Below are 21129 nucleotides of genomic sequence, written 5' to 3' on the forward strand. Positions count from 1 at the left end.
AGTTGCTGGGGTGCTGACAAAGCGGGGGACCCGTGGGATGCTGACAAAATTGCATTGTGCTTGGGAAATGCCTGTCAATTGATCCCTTAATTACTTTAATTGGCTTCCGGCCGCAGACACACAGGTTTCCAGCATCAGACCCAGCCGCCCCTGGGAAAAGGGCAAGGAGGTGGGAACATGTTAGTGAACAAGCTCTATACAATTTTTCAAATTTTCCTGGTGCACCTTCCCCTCAAAACTCTCCTCCAAGGTGCTGGGAAAACTCCCCCCAACATGTCGGTGACTGCCCGAAACTCTAAAAGCAGGGGGCATATACGAAAGGTGTATAACTGATTTAGTTAAACCAGAGCCCCCCCAATTCTCCTCCCTTGCCTCACATGACAGCCTGGGATACATCTCATCTGGGCCTGGGGATTTATCCACTTTTAAGCCCGCTAAAACAGCTAATACTTCCTCCCTTTCAATGCTAATTTGTTCAAGTATGTCACAATCCCCCTCCTTGATCTCTACATCAACATTGTCCTTCTCCATAGTGAACACAGATGAAAAGTAATCATTTAAAAACTCACCTATGTCCTCCAGATCCACACACAGATTGCCACTTTGGTCCCTACTCTTTCCCTGGTTATCCTCTTGTCCTTAATATACTATAAAACACCTGGGATTTTCCTTTATCTTGCCTGCCAGTGTTTTTTCATGTCCCCTCTTTGCTCTCCTAATTACTTTTTTAAGTACCCCGCTACACTTTCTATACTCCTCTAGGGTCTCTGCTTTTTTCAGCGCTCTGAATCTGCCATAAGCATTTTTTTTTCCTTATCCAATCCTCTATATCCCTTGACATCCAGGGTTCCCTGGACTTGTTGGTCCGACCCTTCACCTTTATGGGAACATGTTGGCCCTGATCTCTCACTATTTCCTTTTTGAATGATTCCCACTGGCCTGATGTAGACTTTCCTACAAGTAGCTGCTCCCAGTCCACTTTGGCCAGTAAACACAAGAGATGTTCTAACCTGAAGGGACAGATGTTTACAAGGAAATGACAGACTACGATATATAGCTGTCACAGGATTGTTGCTCAGCTGTTTCTAGTTTCATTTGAACTGTTATATGCCAGCTGTTGTTTGGACTCAAAGAGGCAGTTGGAGATCTGCATATTGACCTGCCAGGATCAGAAGGAAACCAAGGAAACTGTTACCTGTCTTTGAAGAATCCCTGCTCTTGAAAAGCAAAAGCCTATATGAAGTTCTACTTTTGCCTCCTGTATTTTGAAGAAATCCAGAATGTTTGCAGAAACCTTGCATCTTTAAAAGAACTTTGCCTAAAAGGTGTGAGAACTGAAATGTTTGTTGTTGCACACCTGATGGAAGATCTATGCACAGCCTTCTGTAGTTGAATTTCTTTAAAGCCTGCCCAAACAGACTGTTCAACATCGCCTGGAAAGATTCCACGTGGCAGCCACCTATTCAACTTTGGGACACTTCGCCATAACAAAGGACTTCCATCTCTTTTGCTTCAGCATAAGTTTTAAAAAAACATTCCTTGTACTTCTTTGTAACAGCTGTAAACAAAAATCCCTTTTTTTCCTGGTTAACTGGTTGTGTATGTGAGAGTGTGTGAGAGGGTTAGGATAGAAAATAAGGGGCTTTAATATTTCAATTTGCATATATATTTACTTCATTATTGATGAAGACTTGGTGTTATAATAAATGGATAATCTTGGTGTTTATTAAAGAAACCTAGTTGGTGTGCTTTATTCTGGGGACAAATAGAGTATCTAATTGACTGTTTCAGAGATTGGGAAAATTTATTGATATGTTGTAACCTGTAGAGAAGTGGGACTGAATTAACAGTGCATCCTCGGTCGTACCCTCAGAACAAATAGTTGGATTTTATAAGGGGTTAATTGCTTTCCAGAATGACCATCATGTTTCAAAAGCACTTTACTTCCTGGCTTTAGTGGTGTAGCTCTAAATTTCATGTTTCACTCTTCATTCGTTCCTTCTATTTTCGATTGCGATGCATACCTGTTGATCATTAGCTCCACAGGATAGCTCAGGGAGATGCATGTTCATAGGATGTGTAAAGATGAGTGTAACTGGAGGATTTCCAGCAGTTAAGTGAGGAGTCACTCTGTAATTACGAAAAAAGCGTTACAACTCTTGCCTCTTTGATTTGTTCTCAGCTGTAGCTGTGTGTATCACTTTTTTCAAGGTATGCATAAATCTCTCGACATCACCATTAGCTCTTGACCCATGGGGTGTAATTTTCCTTTGTGTGAACCCCAGGTAGTTCACAAATTTACTGAACTCATTGCTGTTGAATGAGGGTTCATTGTCACTTCTCACCGTTTGAGGGATTCCAAATAACGCGTAAATCTGGTCAAGCTTTGGGCTGACTGCTTTCATTGAAGTTGACATAACTAATCCCATGATTGAGAATCGGCTGTAGTCATCAGTGATAACAAGCAGGTGTTCAGCAGTGGGCAAACCGCAAATCAATATTTACTTCAATTCATGTTCTTGGAGATAGTTCAGACATCTTGAGGGGATCGCGAGGATTTGTCATTGTGGCTACTTTACATAGCAAATGCTGATTGATTTTGTTGCTCTACCACGCGGTCAATTCCTGGGAACCATACCTTTCCCTTAAAGAGTTGTTTGGTTTTGACAATTCCCTGGTGACCTTCATGTGCTATACCGACAACACATTCCTTCATTGAGTGTGGAATGACAATACAGTTGCTGCGTAATGCAAAATCAGATGTCATTGTAACTGCGAGCTCATTTTTAACATTGTGAAGAACCTTGTAGTGTGTGAGATATTTCATTTCTAGACACTCTCTCGATCACGTCTTTCGAGTTTCATGATTCCATAGCCATGACACATAGTTGCAACGCCTCACCTTGTTTTGTTGCCGCTTTGATGTTAGCTCGTTTTAGTGACTTTGGCACCGCATTTAAACTTAGTAGTTAAGGTGCTGTCTAGCAATATTTTCCTCACAAATAGTAGGACTGACAGTCAGCAACGGATGTCACGAAAGGTCGTCCACTCAGTTGCGCTTGACCGGCTGGAGCTCATACTCTTGTAGTTTGAGTATTCAACGCTCTATTCGAGTGGGTGGTTTGCTTTGTGGATTCATGAACACATTTACTAGTGGTTATGATCAGTTATTATTTCAAACTCACTTCCATACAAGTAGAGATGAAAATGTATGATACTCCAAATGATTGAAATTGCTTCTTTCTCTGTGAATAACGTTGTTCTACAGGTATTAGAGACCTGCTTGCCATTGCGACGATTGATCAGCTACTTGTCTTTCTGCATGAAAATGGGACCTAAGCCAACCGGGCTTGCATCCATAACTGAGTGGCTTTCTCAGGGTCAAAATAGGAATTTGTGCAACTTGATGACAACCGTGGTTTGATCTGGTGTACCGCCTGTTTGTGTGATTTAGTCCACTCCAACTTGGTGGTCTCTTTTGTCATATCGTGTCAGGGGGCAGATAATGTAGTGATGTCAGGAATGAAACAACTACAGTACGCGATGACTCCGAGCAGAGTCTGGACAACTTGCATGCTTGTAGGATCTGCAGCATTTGCAATGGCTTCAACTTTCTGTGGATCAGGTGATGGTCCTCCACTGCTGAACATATGACCAAATAATTCAATTCTGCTTTCATTGAACAAGCACTTGTCTTTTTTCAAGGTGAGGTTACATTCTCTGAGACGTTGTAGGCATCCATGTAGGCATGTTTCAACTTCACTTTCAATTCGACTGTACATGAGAATGTCATCACTGATGTTCAGCGTGTCTTCAAGTCCTTGAAGTGCAGATTGAATCATTTACTGAAATACCTCAGCTGCTGAGTTGACTCCAAAGTTCAGCCTCTCGTATCGAAAAAGTTCAATGTGAGTAGAGAATACAATAAGGTATCTCGATTGTTCTGCAAGTTCAGTTTGATGGTAGCTTGCATTGATGTCAAGTTTAGTGAAACATTTGGCACCATTCACTTCTCCATGATATTATTGATTGTCAGTGTCAAGTGCCTTTCTCGTTGAATGGATTGATTTGGTGATCGTATATCAACACAGATTCTAATCTGATTCCCACTCTTGGGTTTCTTGAGGACTTGTATGGATGAGACCCAAGGGATAGGCTCATCCCCAACTTTCACAATAATGTCACGGTCAAGTAGACACTGAAGTTCCCTCTCTGTCTGCTTCCTGAAATGAAATGATATTCATTGCTGTTGGCGTGCAAGTAGGGGCGCATTAGGGTCTACATGCAGCTTGCATATAACAGCTTTCACTTTGCTGGTACCGGTGAAGCGGTCAGCATACAGATCAAGAAAGTTGTTGCTATGTGTAGGAATTGTGTATGTGACTGCAATCATGTGCAGATCTGTTGCTGTGTGGGAAAAGCACAACACGATGGGCTGAATAGCCTCCTTCTGTGCCGTAATTTTTCTACAGTTCTAATTAAGTGTGTCACTCTCCAGATATGACATAGAATACAGCATTCGTTCTAATGCCTTTGAATGATATTGGCGTTTCAAGAACTTTCAACGGTTTGTCACTGTTGTATAGGAAAATTTTTGTATACCCTGGTTTGCAGAGAATGGGGCAATCCTGAAGTTTATTGAACATCTTGTCTCCCATGACATTGATAGATGCTCCTGTATCGATAAAGAATATCTACGTCCAAGCAGCCAATAGTCACTGTCACATGTGGCTGGTTGCTGTGTCAGAAAGAAAAAGTATATTCAGGGTCATCTGCCTCTACATTGGCTACATTCTCTCACCCTTTTGCTGTGATATACATATATGACTGCCTTCTTTTGGTATCAGTCTTAGTAGATGATTTTGCTGCTGAGCAACAAACACGAGCAAAGCGATTGGGTTTTACACAAGCTCTACACTGTTTAACAGTAGCAGGACACTCTGTCCAGTGTGGGTAAGCACCACCACAGTGGAAACATATTTTGGACAAGTCACAACTCTGTTTGTGAGACTGCTGTTGTTGCTGTGCGCATGAGCGATGAACAGTGTTCATAGCAGTTGAAATTCGAGTGTGGTAGTTACTGTTGGCAGCCTCAACTTCAGTAGCTCTGGACTTTGAGAGATAGTGATCTTGCTAACTCCAATAGCTCTGGCAGTTTCCTGTCTTTCTCAACTGCTTCTTGGCATAGTTGACTACAGAGACAACCTTTGATTATTTGTGTTTTGATTTCCCGTTCGGCATGTTCAACATCACTGAAGTCATATTTGGTTGCTAGATGCCTCAATCGTTTGCAATATTGCTCAATTGCCTCATTTGCTTCTTGTTTAGTGCATAGGAAGACAATTGATTCATATATGGTATTTTTCTTGGGCGTGAGATAGGTTGTTAGTGCATCTTTTGCTGCATTGTAGTCATTTTGCTCAGGCGTTAATGTTTCAAAAATATCTTCCAATTCTTTCATCTCCATGGTGAAGAAGTCAGGTTTTTCTCTTTTGTCATCTGTGATTGTGAAACCTGCCATTGCGCCTTTGAAACATTGCAGCTATTTTTGCTAACAAGGAAATACAGATGATGGCTCTGAATGCAAGTCAAAAGGTGGTAGTCTGGGCATAGACAACACCATATTGATCAGCAATGCAGTGATTGTGCGTGATCAAGAATCTGGGATTGCATTCCTTTCAAAGAAGAGCTTCTCTGTAATGATCTGAGCATTTTTGTGCAAGCTTTCCTGTTGCTAATCCCAAGATGGAGTGCCTCCTGTGTGTGCCTAAGACAGCCTCAATGTGTTCCCTAAATCTCCAATTTAAAATGCTGTCTCCAGAAAGTAGACAAACATCTTCCAAAAGCTTCATATCTGAAAGCAATGTTTCCTATTTTTCACCATCCTCGTTGCCATTGCGATGTTCTTGGGAAGAACAGTAAGTTTCAGCAAGAGTTAGCAAAAGACAGAACTGTTGCACATGTGTTTTTAAAACATGGATTCCTTTTATTATTATTCCAGACTCCATCTGCTGGTATGTGCATATATGGTAGCCTTAAATAGACAAAATGCACACTGCAATTCTCAATACGCTACACACCGATATCTCAGAGGGTTTTGGAGTTGGAGAAGATTACAATGACAGAGAGGGTCGAGACCATGGAGGGATTTGAAAACAAGAATAAGAATTTTAAAATAAACATGTTGCGAAGCCAATGTGGGTCAGCAAGCACAATGGTGATAGGTGAACAGGACTTGTTGCAAATTAAGACACGGGCAGCAGAGTTTTGGATGACCTCAAGTTAATGGAGGGTAGAATGTGGGAGACCAGCCAGGAATCCATTGGAATAGTGAAGTCTAGAGGTAACAAAGGCATGAATGAGAGTTTCAGCAGCAGATGAGCTGAGACAGGGCGAAGTCGGGCCATGTTATGCAGGTAGAAATAGGCAATCTTAGTTGTCATAAGCTCATCTCAGCATCAAGTATGACACCATGGTTGCAAACAGACTGGCTTAATCTCAGACTGTTGCCAAGGAGAGGGATGGAGTCAGTAGTAAGGAAAAGGAGTTTGGAGTGAGGATCAAAAACAATGGCTTCAATCTTCCCAATATTTAATTACTCTGTATCAATCTTCTGTGGAACGGAACTCAACTTTCTCAACTTTTTCCTCCTCTTACAACTCTCAGGCTTTTAAGGTGCTAATTTAGCATCACCCAAACCCTATTACCTGATTTATCTTACTGTTTTTATCCTTTTAGCCCTGCACCACAGCTATTGGCTCTTCTTTTTTAAGAGTGACTCAGAATCAACAGTTTGCTTTAATTGGCCCAGTTATTCTGACTGAATTGACTCTCTCATAGATTGGGAAATAGCTGCCAGTGAACTAGAACCAAACTTCACTTATTGCATACCCACTTACAGATCTGCCAGCTGTGCACATACCCCTACCAAGAAACAGGTTTAATATTTAAACCCCTTTAAATAACAAGCATTGTACAAAGTGTACAAATTATAATTCACATATACAACTTAAACAATGCCTTAACAGTTCTACTCACCATTAATTTGACACATGAGATTGTTTGTTCAAGTGCAGGTACATAATATTTGTCATGATAGGTAATATTTTGAGTCATAAGTTGCTCAGTAAATTGGGCATTGAAGCTTAATGCCAAATTCTTGCACACTCCACAGTTGGGTGAACAAAATTTTGTTAACTCTTTATACCTGGCCACGCCCCTCCACATTGTTTAAGTTCCTTCCGTCACAGAGCAGGATTTTATCCTGCCCTTTGGGATGGGGAAGGAGGCAGGAGGGCAAACAAAATGGCAAGGGGTGCAGTTGCTGACACTGTCCTGCCATGTGCCTGCCGCCGCATGGAAACACTGCCAGGTGAGACCTTCCGAGAGGAGCTAATGGGACAAATCCAAGGCTCCAGAAGGGCCCGTCCTGCAGTGTTGGCCTCCCTGCCCAGCAAGCCTCCCATACCCTCACCAACCTCCCCCACACCCCCTCACCAGGGCCTGCCTGACTGGCCCCTGCAACCTCAACCCTAGTCACCTCCATGTTCGGCACTGCAGGCCTCCTGCAATACCAGCAGTAGAACTGCCAGTACTGCAGAGCTGCCGGCCTGCTGATTGGCTAGCAGCTCTGGTGGTGGGAGCCCGTCTCTTAAAGGGACAGAAAACCTGACGGCAGACAGTTAATTGGCTCCCCCCCCCCCCATTAAATTGCAAGAGGGGTCCACTGGAGGGTCAAAGAGGTTTCTCCCCTCTCCTTCTGGCCCACCGCCAGGACCCCCATCGTTGGAATAAAATCCGGCCTATAGATTTTCAAATTGTTGTCAATGGTCTGACTGTGGGAATACTCTCTCACTGCCCACTATCACTGGAAGGGGACAGATAAAGATGAAAACAGCAGCCATAACTCCACTTCCTTAGAATTATAGAACCTTACAGCACAAAAGGAAGCCATACCAAAGTCCAGATGATTTCTATATAACAAAAGTAAGGAACCCAATACTGACCCTTAGGGGATTCCATGGCATCTTTCTCTCCAGACAGAAAAACATCTATTCACCATTACTAACTGACTAAATTCCTTAGCCAATTTCATACTGAAGTTACCAGCATCCCTTTAATCCCAAGTGTTTCTATTTTCTGAATAAGTCTGTTATGTGGTACATTAACATATGCATTTGGATTTCCATATATACATCGATTGCATGACCTTCATCAACCCTCTCTGTTACTTCATCAAAGAGCTCAATCAGGTGAGTGATGCATGCTGGTTGTCCCTTATTATCCCATGCTTCTCCAAGCACCAATTTCAGTCCCCTCCCCAGCTACTCACTCAGACTGAAAAAAACTGTGAATCCTTGGCATTCTATTTGATACGAGCCTGAGTTTTCAACTATATGTCCCAACCCATCAGCATCACTACTATTCTCCACCTGTACAACACTGCCACCTCTCTGCCACTGAAACCCTTATCAATTCTTTGTCACTTCGAGACGCAATTATTCCAATGCCCTCCCATCCACCACTAACTCCCACTTGTCCGAAACACAGCAAGCCATTCGCCCTTCATTGACCTACACTGGCCCCCTCTAATTTCAAACTAGTTGAAACCAGTTGGAAGTGTCAATTGGTCTTAATTAGTCTTTCCTGGTCTCAACTGCAAGTAAATGGTCTCAACTGGTGTTGTCTGGGTACAGCTGGGATAACTGGTAACAATTTGGTATTCCCAGTTGCCCAGTCAGCCTTAACTGGAACCATTTGGGTTCATCTGGTTGACTTGCCGACAGGCTCATCCAGAACCAGTTGGTAGGCAAAGTGGAACCAGCTGGAATGAAGTGGAGCCAGTTGACATATAGCTGCTTCAACTGTAACCAGTTAGCAGGCAGAATCTTTGTATTGGAATCCAATTGGATTAACTTAATCAAAACAGTAAGACTGTCTGCAACTTAAAAAAATGCCCATTTCTCTGTCCCGGCCTGTGTGTTCTTTCGTTCTTAGGACCCTGCTTTTGTATTTTTTTTTTTACAGAACTGCCACGTCAATATCCATTGAATTGGACTGTACTCTGCATTGCTGCACCTAGAAGGTGTAAAATATGTTTAAATTCACGTTCTGATTAAAAAGGTGTAAATATATTTAAATTCATGTTTTGATTGGAAAGACTGTAAAATATGTTTAAAGTCATTTCTGAAAATGGTTTTTATTGAAAGAATTGTAGTATTAGTTTTTAAAGATGTTGGGCTTGATTCTATGAGCTGCTCGGGCAGCACGCCAAAGAGCCGCTACAATCCCAATCATGTGGAGGGGGAGGGCTGTCTGTCCCCGGCAATGGCGTCAGTTGCCTGTCCACAGGCGCTCACGCCATTTTAAAAAGCAGTCAGCCCTGCCAGGAAATTTAAATAGTTAAAGACATATACAATAAAATTAAATGAATACATTTCTTTTGCCCCTCTCCCACCTCCCAATAACAATTACATTAACTATTTGCCCTTGTCTGCCAAAAACACTTATCTTTAACATCTGACCTTCCCCCCACAAACTGCACAAAGTTCAAAGTACAACCCTTCCCACCATCCCCTGCACCCATGACGTTTATTTGACTCCGTCGCTCCCCCCACTACTGATAAACGTAGCTCCTCCCCCCTCCCCACAAGTATTGTGCCTCGTTTCCCTGGACGGGGATCTGAAAGCACGGGAGTGTGGCCGACTTGCCAAAGATCGCGGCAGGCCCTCGAGGTCGTGTGTGAGGACATGTAAATGCATTCATTTGATTAATTTGAATATGCTGATTGTGGTCCCATTGTCCAGTGGTGGGGGTGCCGCCACAGAGCCTCTCCACCACCAGGAGGATCGGGCTGGGCCCTGCTGGTGTCGAGGTCCATGGCGGGCCTCATCCAGAACTATCTTCAGGCCCCCTCCACCATGGATCTTGACATTGAGGGCTGCTTAAAATCCAGACTGTTGTTTTATTAAAGTTCTGTTGCAAGATGGTGCCATTAAGTCTGGGATGAGACAGGAGAAGCCAATCAAGTTAGGTAAAAAGTATCAATTGTTTTAAGGTCAAGAAAGGCAAGCTGCATAGAACTTTCAATTTGGCACATCAACAGCTCTGAAAAAAAGATAAAACAGCAGGGTGGTCAGAAGCACAGAGCAGGCAGAGACTGAGGCACAGCAAGAACCACAGAAGAAAACTCACAGAGAAGAAGAAACCAGAGTAGAAGCAGACATCAGAGAAGGACCAAAGACAACATCACCTGTATCCAGGCAGCTTCAAGGAGCAAGGATCGAAAGTGGCTTGTCTACTATCACTTATTGTTAAGTATTTTGTTTAAGCATTTATTCTGTGACTTTTTGCACAGAAACCATTGTCTGAATATAATCAATAATTAAGTTTTGTATTTTGATTTCAGCTATAATTTAACTTTTTGCACTTTAACTGCTTGCTATATTCACTTATTTCTTGATTTCTGTACTGTGTTTAATTTGGTTATTGCAAGGTAACTGTTTGGCGTTTTTCAGAATCACAATCAAATTTGAAACGAACAGCGCAGTCAAGAGTGTTTTTAGCTTCGCTGCATGACTACAAACACACCACATAGGTAATTTTCATTTGTTAGTGGTACTCATATGAATACTTTTTGCAAGTTAATACTCTGGTCTCAAATAGAACAAACTGAGCCAGAAACCAGTCTAACTGGTCACAACTGTAAATAATATAATTTTCAACTGTAACGAGGTTTACTGGTCTCAAATGGGGCCAATATAATTTTCAACTGGAACAAGTACAAATGGTCAACTGGAACCAGAAGAACATAGGAAATAGGAGGAGTAGTAGGCCATTTGACCCCTTGAGCCTATTCCGTCATTCAACGAGATCAGGCTGATCTTCTACCTCAATGCCGTTTTCCCGCAATATCCCCATATTCCTTGATATCTTTAATATCTAGAAATCTATCAATCTCTGTCTTGAATATACTCAATGATTGAGCAGCCAGCCCTCTGGGTTAGACAGTTCCAAAGATTCACTACCCTATGAGTGAAGAAATTTCTTATCTCAGTCCGAAATGGCCTAACTCTGATTCTGAGACTGTGTCCCTTGGTTCTAGACCCACCAGCTAGAGGAAAAATCCTTCCTGTATCTACCTTGTAAGAAATGTGTATGCCTCAATGAGATCACCCCTTATTCTTCTAAACTCTAGAAAATATAGCCCCAGTCTCCTCAATTCCCCCTCATAGGACAATCCCGCCATCCCAGGTATTAGTCTGGTGAACCTCCATTGCACTCCTTCTATAGCAAGTATATCTTTCTTTAGGTAAGGAGACCAAAACTGTACACAATACTTCAGGTGCGGTCTCACCAAGGCTTTATACAATTGCAGAAAGACTTCTTTACTCCTGTACTCAAATCCTCTTGCAATAAAGGCCAATGTACCATTTGCCTTTCTAATTGCTTGCTGCATCTGCATGTTAGTTTTCAGTGACTTATGAACAAGGACACCCAGGTCCCTTTGGAAATCAACACTTCCCAACTGGTCCAGTTGACCAAATTTCCATTGTCAACTGGTTTAAGTAGACCAGTTATAACTGGTTTGGATTTATGGGCCCTGTCCCACAGCATATGACATGTGAGCTACTCAATCTTATCAAAACCCTTTGTGGTCTTGTGGCACCCTTCAGTCCTATGATTCTGTTTTGTTTTATACAACTCCTTCCTATACCTCACCAGTAGTGGATCCTTTACTGACATTGGCCCCACTCTTCTCCTAACCTCCTCTGCATGTCCACTAGTCTCTGCTGTTTTAAACATCTTCTCAAAATCCAGCTTTTTGGCCACATTTTGGTTATTCCCTACTAACTTCTCCTTCATGGCTCCCATCCCTTTCCCTGCCAACTTCCATTTGTAAAGTTTCCCATGGAAATTTTTCTTTCCGTTAACGGTGCAATATGAATGTCAGCTTTTGCTTGAATTTGCTATTCAGATTATTGTATTTTATTTGCCTATAAATCAACAAAACATTTTTTTTATCAGCCCAGATCACTTTGAATGTTGGTGCTATCATGTGCACCTGTATATAAAATGTAATTGATATATTTTGTTAATGGATTGTTCAATGATGTGTAGATTTTTTGGACAGGACTTTACCACAAGTTTTGGGACCCCGTCAGAAAGAAATGGGGATCCCGAGTCCACACTTGCCAACAGCAGAACCATTTCAGCAATTTTACCGGAGGCGGTCTCCTAATGGGTTACCTCCTGGCTCGCTGTCCAATTAATGGTGGCTGGTGAGCTCTCGATGCTGCCGGGAGAGGTGGGTGCTGCTCAGGCAGGTTGGGGCCACAAAGGTGCCTCAAAATGGTGGCGCCCTCGGAGGGGTAAGCAAAAAAAAAGGCACTGAGGGTCGAGGGCGGAAGGTCACTAGGCGTGGAGGGAAAAGGGAGTGTTTGGGCCACGGGGCAGCCTTTCCTTCATGCAGCCCTTTCAGTGGGCTATGGAGCTTTCGGCTCTGGTTGCCGCCCTATGATGCCACAGGGACGCCGCCTCCATTAAGCTGGTGGCCTCCCCACGCGGTGAGGGACTGCTCTGCTGCTGGCAAGCCCGAAGAATTGACCCTAATAGGGTCCTTAAATACGAAAACTGTCTGCCTGTCTCCGCGGTGCGGGCAGCCGATGTGGGTCCCAAACCACCATTGGGAAACTTCTCTCGTGGTGGGAATGCGTCAGGCAGCTGTCCTGAAGCAACTCCCCACTGCTTTGTCAGCCCTCACCTCTCCATTCTTGCCTACATGGGGCTGGTAAAATTCTGCCCTTAAATTCTTTGATTGAATGTTAGTGTTTTTAAAAAAATGATGGAAGCCCTGCAAATTTTTTACTTAAATCACTGAAGTTTTCAGCGGTCACCTGTCCCGCACCATATGGCACCAGGAACCATCCAATCTTGCCAGCTCCACCTCGCTGCTTTGCAGCAATCAGCAGTGGCACGATCCCAGAGGAAGCAAGTTTCTCTCAGGGTGTAGAAACACCCCATGGGATGGACAACGTGCTCCACCTTCCCCAGAGAAGCCAACCCAGAGGTACAGTGGTCTCCCAGAGCTCATGTCCAGCAGCCTGGAAAAGGCCAGAGCTCATGTCCAGCAGGCCCGTGTTACTCCAGACCCTCAAAGTCCATTTTGTGCCAGGAGGCCGATACACTCAGGAAACTGCTGATGGTAGGCAGGCTGTCTCATTTCTCCAGACAAAAAGTGAGGTGAATGTGAGTTATGGCCTCTTCCTCCCAGATGGTGCATTACTACAGATAACCCTGCTGCTTCCAAGTAGCTTGAAAGAAGACTTATCTTCCTTGGAAATGTTCAACCTGCGCTAGGAAGCTCAAAGAGTGGGCTCAGTGATCGGAGGTGACCAAATGGCACAGAAAGCTAAGACAAACCCTTCAGCCCATACCTGGGCCATGTCATGTATCCTTAGACACAACAGGTGGAGCAAACAAACATGGGGAAGCATCCTAACTTTTTTTCTTAACGCACATACGCAATGAAAAATCAATGACTTAAAAATGATGAAAATGTGTTTAAATGTTTGCATTAGATCTTAAATCCACCAATAAACAATTTCTCCTGAGTACCACCCAGGCAAGTCTCATGTACTCCCAGAGGTATGGGTACCACAATTTGAGAACCCTTAAACTGGACTATGCAAACAAAAACACAGCGGTGCAGTGGTTAGCACCACAGCCTCACAGCTGCAGTGACCTGGGTTCAGTTCTGGGTACTGCCTGTGCAGAGTTTACAAGTTCTCCCCTGTGACTGCGTGGGTTTCTGCCAGGTGGTCTGGTTTCCTCCCACAGCCAAAGACTTGCAGGTTGATAGGTAAATTGGCCATTGTAAGTTTCCCCTCGTATAGGTAGGTGGTAGGGAATATGGGATGAATGTAAGATTAGTATAAATGGGTGGTTGTTGGTCAGCAGAGACTCAGTGGGCTGAAGGGCCTGTTTCAGTCCTGTATCTCTCTATGGCTCTAGGATTGTAAATTCTTCAGGACTTGTATGCATCTATACTGAAAGCAGTTATTATTTCAACTGTGCAGTTCCAGTCTGGCACAGGCCTTGAGTAGGGAAAGGCTGACTTTGAAAATGAGTGAAAAGAAAGGGTTTGTGTCGTGTCTCTAATTGCCACTCGTCATTTGCTCAGTGTGTTGTTAATACATTTGTTTAAAACCTATTTTGTTGTGAGACGACATTTCTTTTCTATTTAAACCTGTGAATGTTATACAGGGTGAGTTGCCTCAAAGATATACCTGATGTTTTGTTGATCTCTCCAAGTATTCACTGAGTGAGCAACATACACCATATTGCAATCTATAAAAAGCACTCACCAGATTGTGGCACGGTTTGAAGATGTCGGTGTGAATTATATGGCACTGTTGTTCTGCCCAGGCCAGACGATATGGATTTAGGTCACATGGATGCACAACTTCAATTACATCTCGACATAAAGGTTCTTCCTTCCAAGTGTTTGCAAATTCTAATGCATTGGAGGCTAAGTACTGGCTTCGAGTTATAAAATCATCACCTATGTCACCATTGAAATTTCCGCAGAGTCCACAAAGTGAAAGCTGATGATATGAAAGAGTATTATTATTTGCTTAGTATGCATATTTGTCAGTAACTCATTCCTTCTATTTTTCTTTAGACCTCTCACTGTGCCATGTATGGTCTATTTCTCTTTCTCTCCATGGAAAGGAATCTGATATCCACAGTGACTCGACATAGTAACACAAAGGAGCCACAGGAATGTAGCAGCATTGAACCTGTAATCCATTGACTACCCAACTGCATGCATTGGTGATCCATCACTCCCAGAAAATGTGCATTGGTTATCCAACTCCCAAGGTTTGTGGACCGGTGATCCATCACTCTCAGAGACTGCATGTGACACAGATTATGTGCAGGGTAAAATCAGTTGTTGCACAGTTTACATTCAGGGTTAATTTGGATATTACAGGCACTACATGTAGGATAAGTTTAGATATTATAGACATGACATAAAGGTAGGGTAGGGTTGGGTTAGGTATTACAGAAGTCACATGGAAGATCGGATCAGGTATTACAGAGGTTGCGTGCAGGAGAAGACTGGGTATCACAAAGGCTATGTGTAGGGTTAATTTGAATGCTAAGACCTTATATGTAGGGTAAGGCTAGATATTAGAGAGGTTAAATGTGGCGTACTGGGGGACGGTACGGGTTTAAATATGTAATTTTTGTGGCAGATCTTGCAGCCCTTTAAAAATGACGCCAGCAGAGGCATCTGAACTGTTGCTGGCATCACAGAGCCTGCCCCCACCACATGATTGGTGGGGGGGGGGGGGGGGGGTGGCAGAGGGAGAGATGGTATTATAATGAGCTACACCGCCATTTTTTCGCAGCAGTGGGAATGTAAAGTCCAGCCCTACATGTAGCCTAATGTCGACTGTTACAGAGGTTACAAGTAGGATAAGGCTGTGTATTACAGAAGTTAAATATAGGGTGAGGATCATCAGTGGTGAGTACAGTGGTTACATGTAGGGTTATATTCTGCAACAAATATTGGCACAGTAAAGGAGGAGGTACTTGAGAAATTGGATGAGATAGAAATAGATGAAGAGGAGGTACTTAAGAGGTTGGCTGCCCTCAAAGTAGAAAAGTCACCCGTTCGAATCGGATGTATTCTAAGTTACTGACGGAAATAATGGTGGTGATAAGGTCGGCTCTGGCCACAATCTTCAAATCTTTCTTAAATATGGGAATGGTCCCAGAGGACTGGAGAATTTGGAAATATAACATCCCTGTTCAAAAATGGGAGAGGGATAAATTTGGCTATTACAGATCAGTCAGCCTAAACTTGGCGATGAGGAAACCTTGGAAAATATGGGCTAATGAATGAAAGCCAGCACAGATTTGTTAAAGACCAATTGTGTTTGACTTACTAGATTGAGCCTTTTGATGAAGTAATGAAGAGAGTTGATGAGTGTAGTGCTGCTAATGTTGTGTATGTGGACTTCTAAAAGGTATTAGATATACGTAACAGACTTGTTAGCAAATTTGAAGTGTTGGGATTAAAGGGGCAATGGCTGCTTGGATACAAAATTGGTTATGAGACAGAAAGTGTAAAAATGTGGTGAATGGTTATTTTCAGACTGGAGGGAAATATACAGTGATGTTCCCCAACACAGGGGTTTATTTTGGAACCACTGCTCTTTTGATATATATATATATATTAATGACCTGGACTTGGGTATATAGGCCATAACTTCAAAGTTTACAGATGGCCTGAAACTGAAATGTAGTAAACTGAGAGGAAGACAGCAATAGACTTCAAGGGGACATAGACAGCCTGATGAAATGGGCAGACACATGGCAGATACAATTTAATACAGAGAAATGTGAAGTGACAAATGTTAGTAGAAGAATGAGGAGAGACAATATAAACTAACTGATACAGTTTTAAAGAGGGAGCAGGGGCAGAGAGACCTGGGGATATAAATACACAAATCTTTGAAGGTTGCCAGGACAAGGTGAGAAGACTTTTAAAAAGCCATATGGGATCCTTGGTTTTATAAATAGATGTATAGAGTGCAAATGCAAGAAAGTGATGGTAAACCTTTTAAAATACTTGTTAGGCCCCAGCTCTTGCATTGTCATCAATTCTGGACACCATACTTTAGCGTGTCAAGCCCTTAGAGAGGGTGCAGAAGAGATTTACTACAATGGTACAATGGATGCAGGATTTCAGTTACATGGAGAGAGTACAGAATTGGGTTTGTTCTCTTGAGAGGAGAGGGATTAGCGGAGATTTAGCAGAGTTGTTCAAAACCATGAAGGGTTTTGATATAGTAAATAAGGAGAAACTCTTTCCAGTCACAGAAGGGTCAGTAACCAGAAGACAAAGGTAATTGGCAAAAGAACCAAAGGTGAGATAAGGAGGTTTTTCATGAGTTGTTATGATCTAGCATATACTGCATGAAGTCATTACATAATTACACAGTATTGCATAATATTTACAGCACAGCAACAGGCTATTTGGTCCATGCCAGTGTTTATGTTCCTCACTAGCCTCCTTCCACTGGGTCAGTCTATTCCTCACTCTCCATGTGATAGAACATAGAACATAGAACAGTACAGCACAGTACAGGCCCTTCGGCCCACGATGTTGTGCCGAACCTTTAACCTACTCTAAGATCAAACTAACTACCTACCCTTCATTCTACTATCATCCATGTACCTATCCAAGAGTCGCTTAAATGTCCCTAATGTATCTACTTCTACCACCACCGCTGGCAGCGCATTCCACGCACCCACCACTCTCTGTGTAAAGAACCTACCTCTGACATCTCCCCGAAACCTTCCTCCAATCACCTTAAAATTATGCCCCCTGGTGATAGCCCTTTCCACCCTGGGAAAAAGTCTCTGGCTATCCACTCTATCTATGCATCTCATCATCTTGTACCCCTCTATCAAGTCACCTCTCATCCTTCTTCGCTCCAATGAGAAAAGCCCTAGTTCCCTCAATCTTTCTTCATAAGACATGCCCTCCAGTCCAGGCAGCATCCTGGTAAATCTCCTCTGCACCCTCTCGAAAGCTTCCACATCCTTCCTATAATGAGGTGACCAGAACTGAACACAATATTCCAAGTGTGGTCGAACCAGGGCCTTTTAGAGCTGCAGCATAACCTCGCGGTTCTTAAACTCAATCCCCCTGTTAATGAAAGCCAACACACCATACGCCTTTTTAACAACCCTATCAACTTGGGTGGCAACTTTGAGCGATCGATGGACATGGACCCCAAGATCCCTCTGTTCCTCCACACTACCAAGAATCCTGTCTTTAAGCCTGTATTCTGCATTCAAATTCGACCTTCCCAAATGAATCACTTCACACTTTTCCAGGTTGAACTCCATCTGCCACTTCTCAGCCCAGCTCTGCATCCTGTCAATGTCCCGTTGCAACCTACAACAGCCTTCCACACTATCCACAACTCCAGCAACCTTCGTGTCATCGGCAAACTTGCTAACCCAGCCTTCCACTTCCTCATCCAAATCATTTATAAAAATCGCAAAGAGCAGAGGTCCCAGAACAGATCCCTGCGGAACACTACTGGTCACCGAGCTCCAGGCTGAATACTTTCCATCTACTAACACCCTCTGTCTTCTATGGGCTAGCCAATTTTGTATCCAAACAGCCAACTTCCCCTGTATCCCATGCCTCCTCACTTTCTGAATGAGCCTACCATGGGGAACCTTATCAAACGCCTTGCTAAAATCCATATACACCACATCCACTGCTCTTCCTTCATCAATGTGCTTTGTCACATCTTCAAAGAATTCAATAAGGCTTGTGAGGCATGACCTGCCCCTCACAAAGCCATGCTGACTGTCTCTAATCAAACCATGCTTTTCCAAATAATCATAAATCCTGTCTCTCAGCATCCTCTCCAATAATCTGCCCACTACCGACGTAAGACTGACTGGTCTATAATTCCCAGGGTTATCCCTATTCCCTTTCTTGAACAAGGGAACAACATTTGCCATCCTCCAATCATCCGGTACTACTCCAGTGGACAGTGAGGACGCAAAGATCATCGCCAAAGGTGCAGCAATCTCTTTCCTCGCTTCCCGTAATATCCTTGGGTATATCCCGTCTGGCCCCGGGGACTTATCTGTCCTCATATCATTCAAAATTTCCAGCACATCCTCCCTCTTAACCTCAACCTGTTCGAGCATATCAGTCTGTTCCACGCTGTCCTCACAAATGACCAGGTCCCTCTCACTAGTGAATACTGAAGCAAAGTATTCATTTAGGACCTCCCCTACCTCCTCCGACTCCAGGCACAAGTTCCCTCCACTATCCCTGATCGGCCCTACCCTCACTCTGGCCATCCTCTTGTTCCTCACTTAAGTGTAGAATGCCTTGGGATTTTCCTTAATCCTACCCGCCAAGACTTTTTCATGCCCCCTTCCAGTTCTCCGACGTCCATTCTTCAGTTCCTTCCTGGCTACCTTGTAACCCTCTAGAGCCCTGTCTGATCCTTGCTTCCTCAACCTTAAGTAAGCTTCCTTCTTCCTCTTGACTAGCTGTTCCACATCTCTTGTCATCCAAGGTTCCTTCACCCTACCATCCCTTCCCTGCCTCATCGGGACAAACCTATCCAGCAGTCGCAGCAAGTGCTCCCTAAACAACCTCCACATTTCTGTCGTGCATTTCCCTGAGAACATCTGTTTCCAGTTTATGCTCCCCAGTTCCTGCCTAATAGCATTGTAATTCCCCCTCCCCCAATTAAATATTTTCCCATCCCGTCTGCTCCTGTCCCTCTCCATGACTATAGTAAAGGTCAGGGAGTTGTGATCACTCTCACCGAAATGCTCTCCCACCGAGAGATCTGCCACCTGGCCTGGTTCGTTGCCAAGCACCAAGTCCAACATAGCCTCCCCTCTGGTCGGCCTATCTACATATTGAGTCAGGAAACCTTCCTGGACACACCTGACAAAAACTGCTCCATCCAAACTATTTGCACTAAGGATGTTCCAATCAATATTAGGGAAGTTGAAGTCACCCATGACAACAACCCTGTTACTTCAGCACCTTTCCAAAATCTGCCTCCCAATCTGTTCCTCCGTGTCTCTGTTGCTATTGGGGGGTCTATAGAAAACGCCCAACAAAGTGACTGCTCCTTTCCTGTTTCTGACTTCCACCCATAATGACTCAGTAGACAAACCGTCCTCGATGACCTCCCTTTCTGCAGCTGTGATACTATCCCTGATTAGCAATGCCACTCCCCCACCTCTTTTACCTCCCTCCCTATTCCTTTTGAAACATCTAAACCCCGGAACATCCAACATCCATTCCTGCCCCTGTGATATCCACGTCTCCGTAATGGCCACAACATCGTAGCTCCAAGTACTGATCCATGCTCTAAGTTCATCACCCTTATTTTTGCCACTTCTTGCGTTAAAATAGACACACTTCAACCCATCATACTGGCTGCAACTTTGTCGTGTCAATTGTCTAACCTTCCTCACAGATGGTAGCAGATTCAATAATAACTTTTAAAAGGATATTGTATAAATTTGCAGTGCTGTGGCAAAAGGGCAGGGGAAGAAGACTGATTAGATAGCTCCTTCAAAGAGCTGACAATGGTATGATGGACTGTACAGCCTCCTTCTGTGCTGTGTCACATGAAAATGAGATTATCTGTTTGTCCTCAGTGTTAGAGAAGAATACACTGTTTATGAAGAATGCACTGTGACTAGGATGCTTTGGTGGAGACTGTTTATTGCTTGTCACAGAGCTTAACTACTCCACTCCTTACAATCTCCAGCCAGTGGAGATATATATACATCGGAGTACAATTAACTAATCAACATCCAACCCCTGTTCACCCTATTATCTTAGACTACTAGGTATTCAACATCCATTAACAGAACATATTAGACACTAACAGCGCAGCAAAACTGTAATTATTTTGAAAAAGAAACTAGCTTTACAATTTCTTTGCACGTAGTGCATTGAAAGACTTGCCCCATATAACAATTGCTATTATTATGGCTAAACATTGGTAGATCTACACATGGACATCAATCTGTAAGAACGTTATGGTGAACCAACACTCACTTACCTGGTGCGTTCTGGTGAAGCGGATGAACGTATTTGTATTCTTGTTCCATAACAGTTGTAGTAGATGACCCCCTGGAATTATCACCTCAAGGGACACATACAGTGGGTTGACACGTATGTTAAATTTGTCAGCTGCATTTTCAGGTGTTATCTTGTAGGTTGCATCGCTCATTTCTATCAGAACCTCCTTGAATGGAAGCATATGATTTAGCTCTTTGAATGCAGATTCTCTTTTGTATTGCATATACAGCATTATACATGTTGGGGTCTCTCTGCTTATCTACTGGTTTAGTGACAGCCCAGCCAGACTTGATATCCATGTCTTTAATCTCTTGTTCATATCCCTCTTGGGTCAGACTGAGATTTAAAGCCTAGACAGAAAATGCAGGAAGAAATTGGCAGGACACGGGGAAGTCAGACTCTGCAAAAGAATGAGAGGAACAGATCAATACAGCAAGAGAAAAAGGACAGACTAACCACTGAGAAA

At 43.3% G+C, this 21129-nt stretch overlaps 1 protein-coding gene across 1 annotated transcript in view; it reads right to left on the reverse strand.

The window, feature by feature from the left end:
* LOC137377250 (mucin-6-like) overlaps positions 1-21129 on the reverse strand; it is a 268629-nt gene that overhangs the window by 29664 nt on the left and 217836 nt on the right. The window contains exons 28-29 of the mRNA XM_068046793.1: positions 20644-20829; positions 14368-14607 (exon numbers count right to left, since the gene is read on the reverse strand). Coding sequence (XP_067902894.1) covers positions 14368-14607; positions 20644-20829 — 426 coding nt within the window. The remainder of the gene's footprint in view (positions 1-14367; positions 14608-20643; positions 20830-21129) is intronic.

The sequence above is a fragment of the Heterodontus francisci genome, chromosome 14 (genome assembly GCF_036365525.1).
Source record: "Heterodontus francisci isolate sHetFra1 chromosome 14, sHetFra1.hap1, whole genome shotgun sequence".
NCBI lineage: Eukaryota > Metazoa > Chordata > Chondrichthyes > Heterodontiformes > Heterodontidae > Heterodontus > Heterodontus francisci.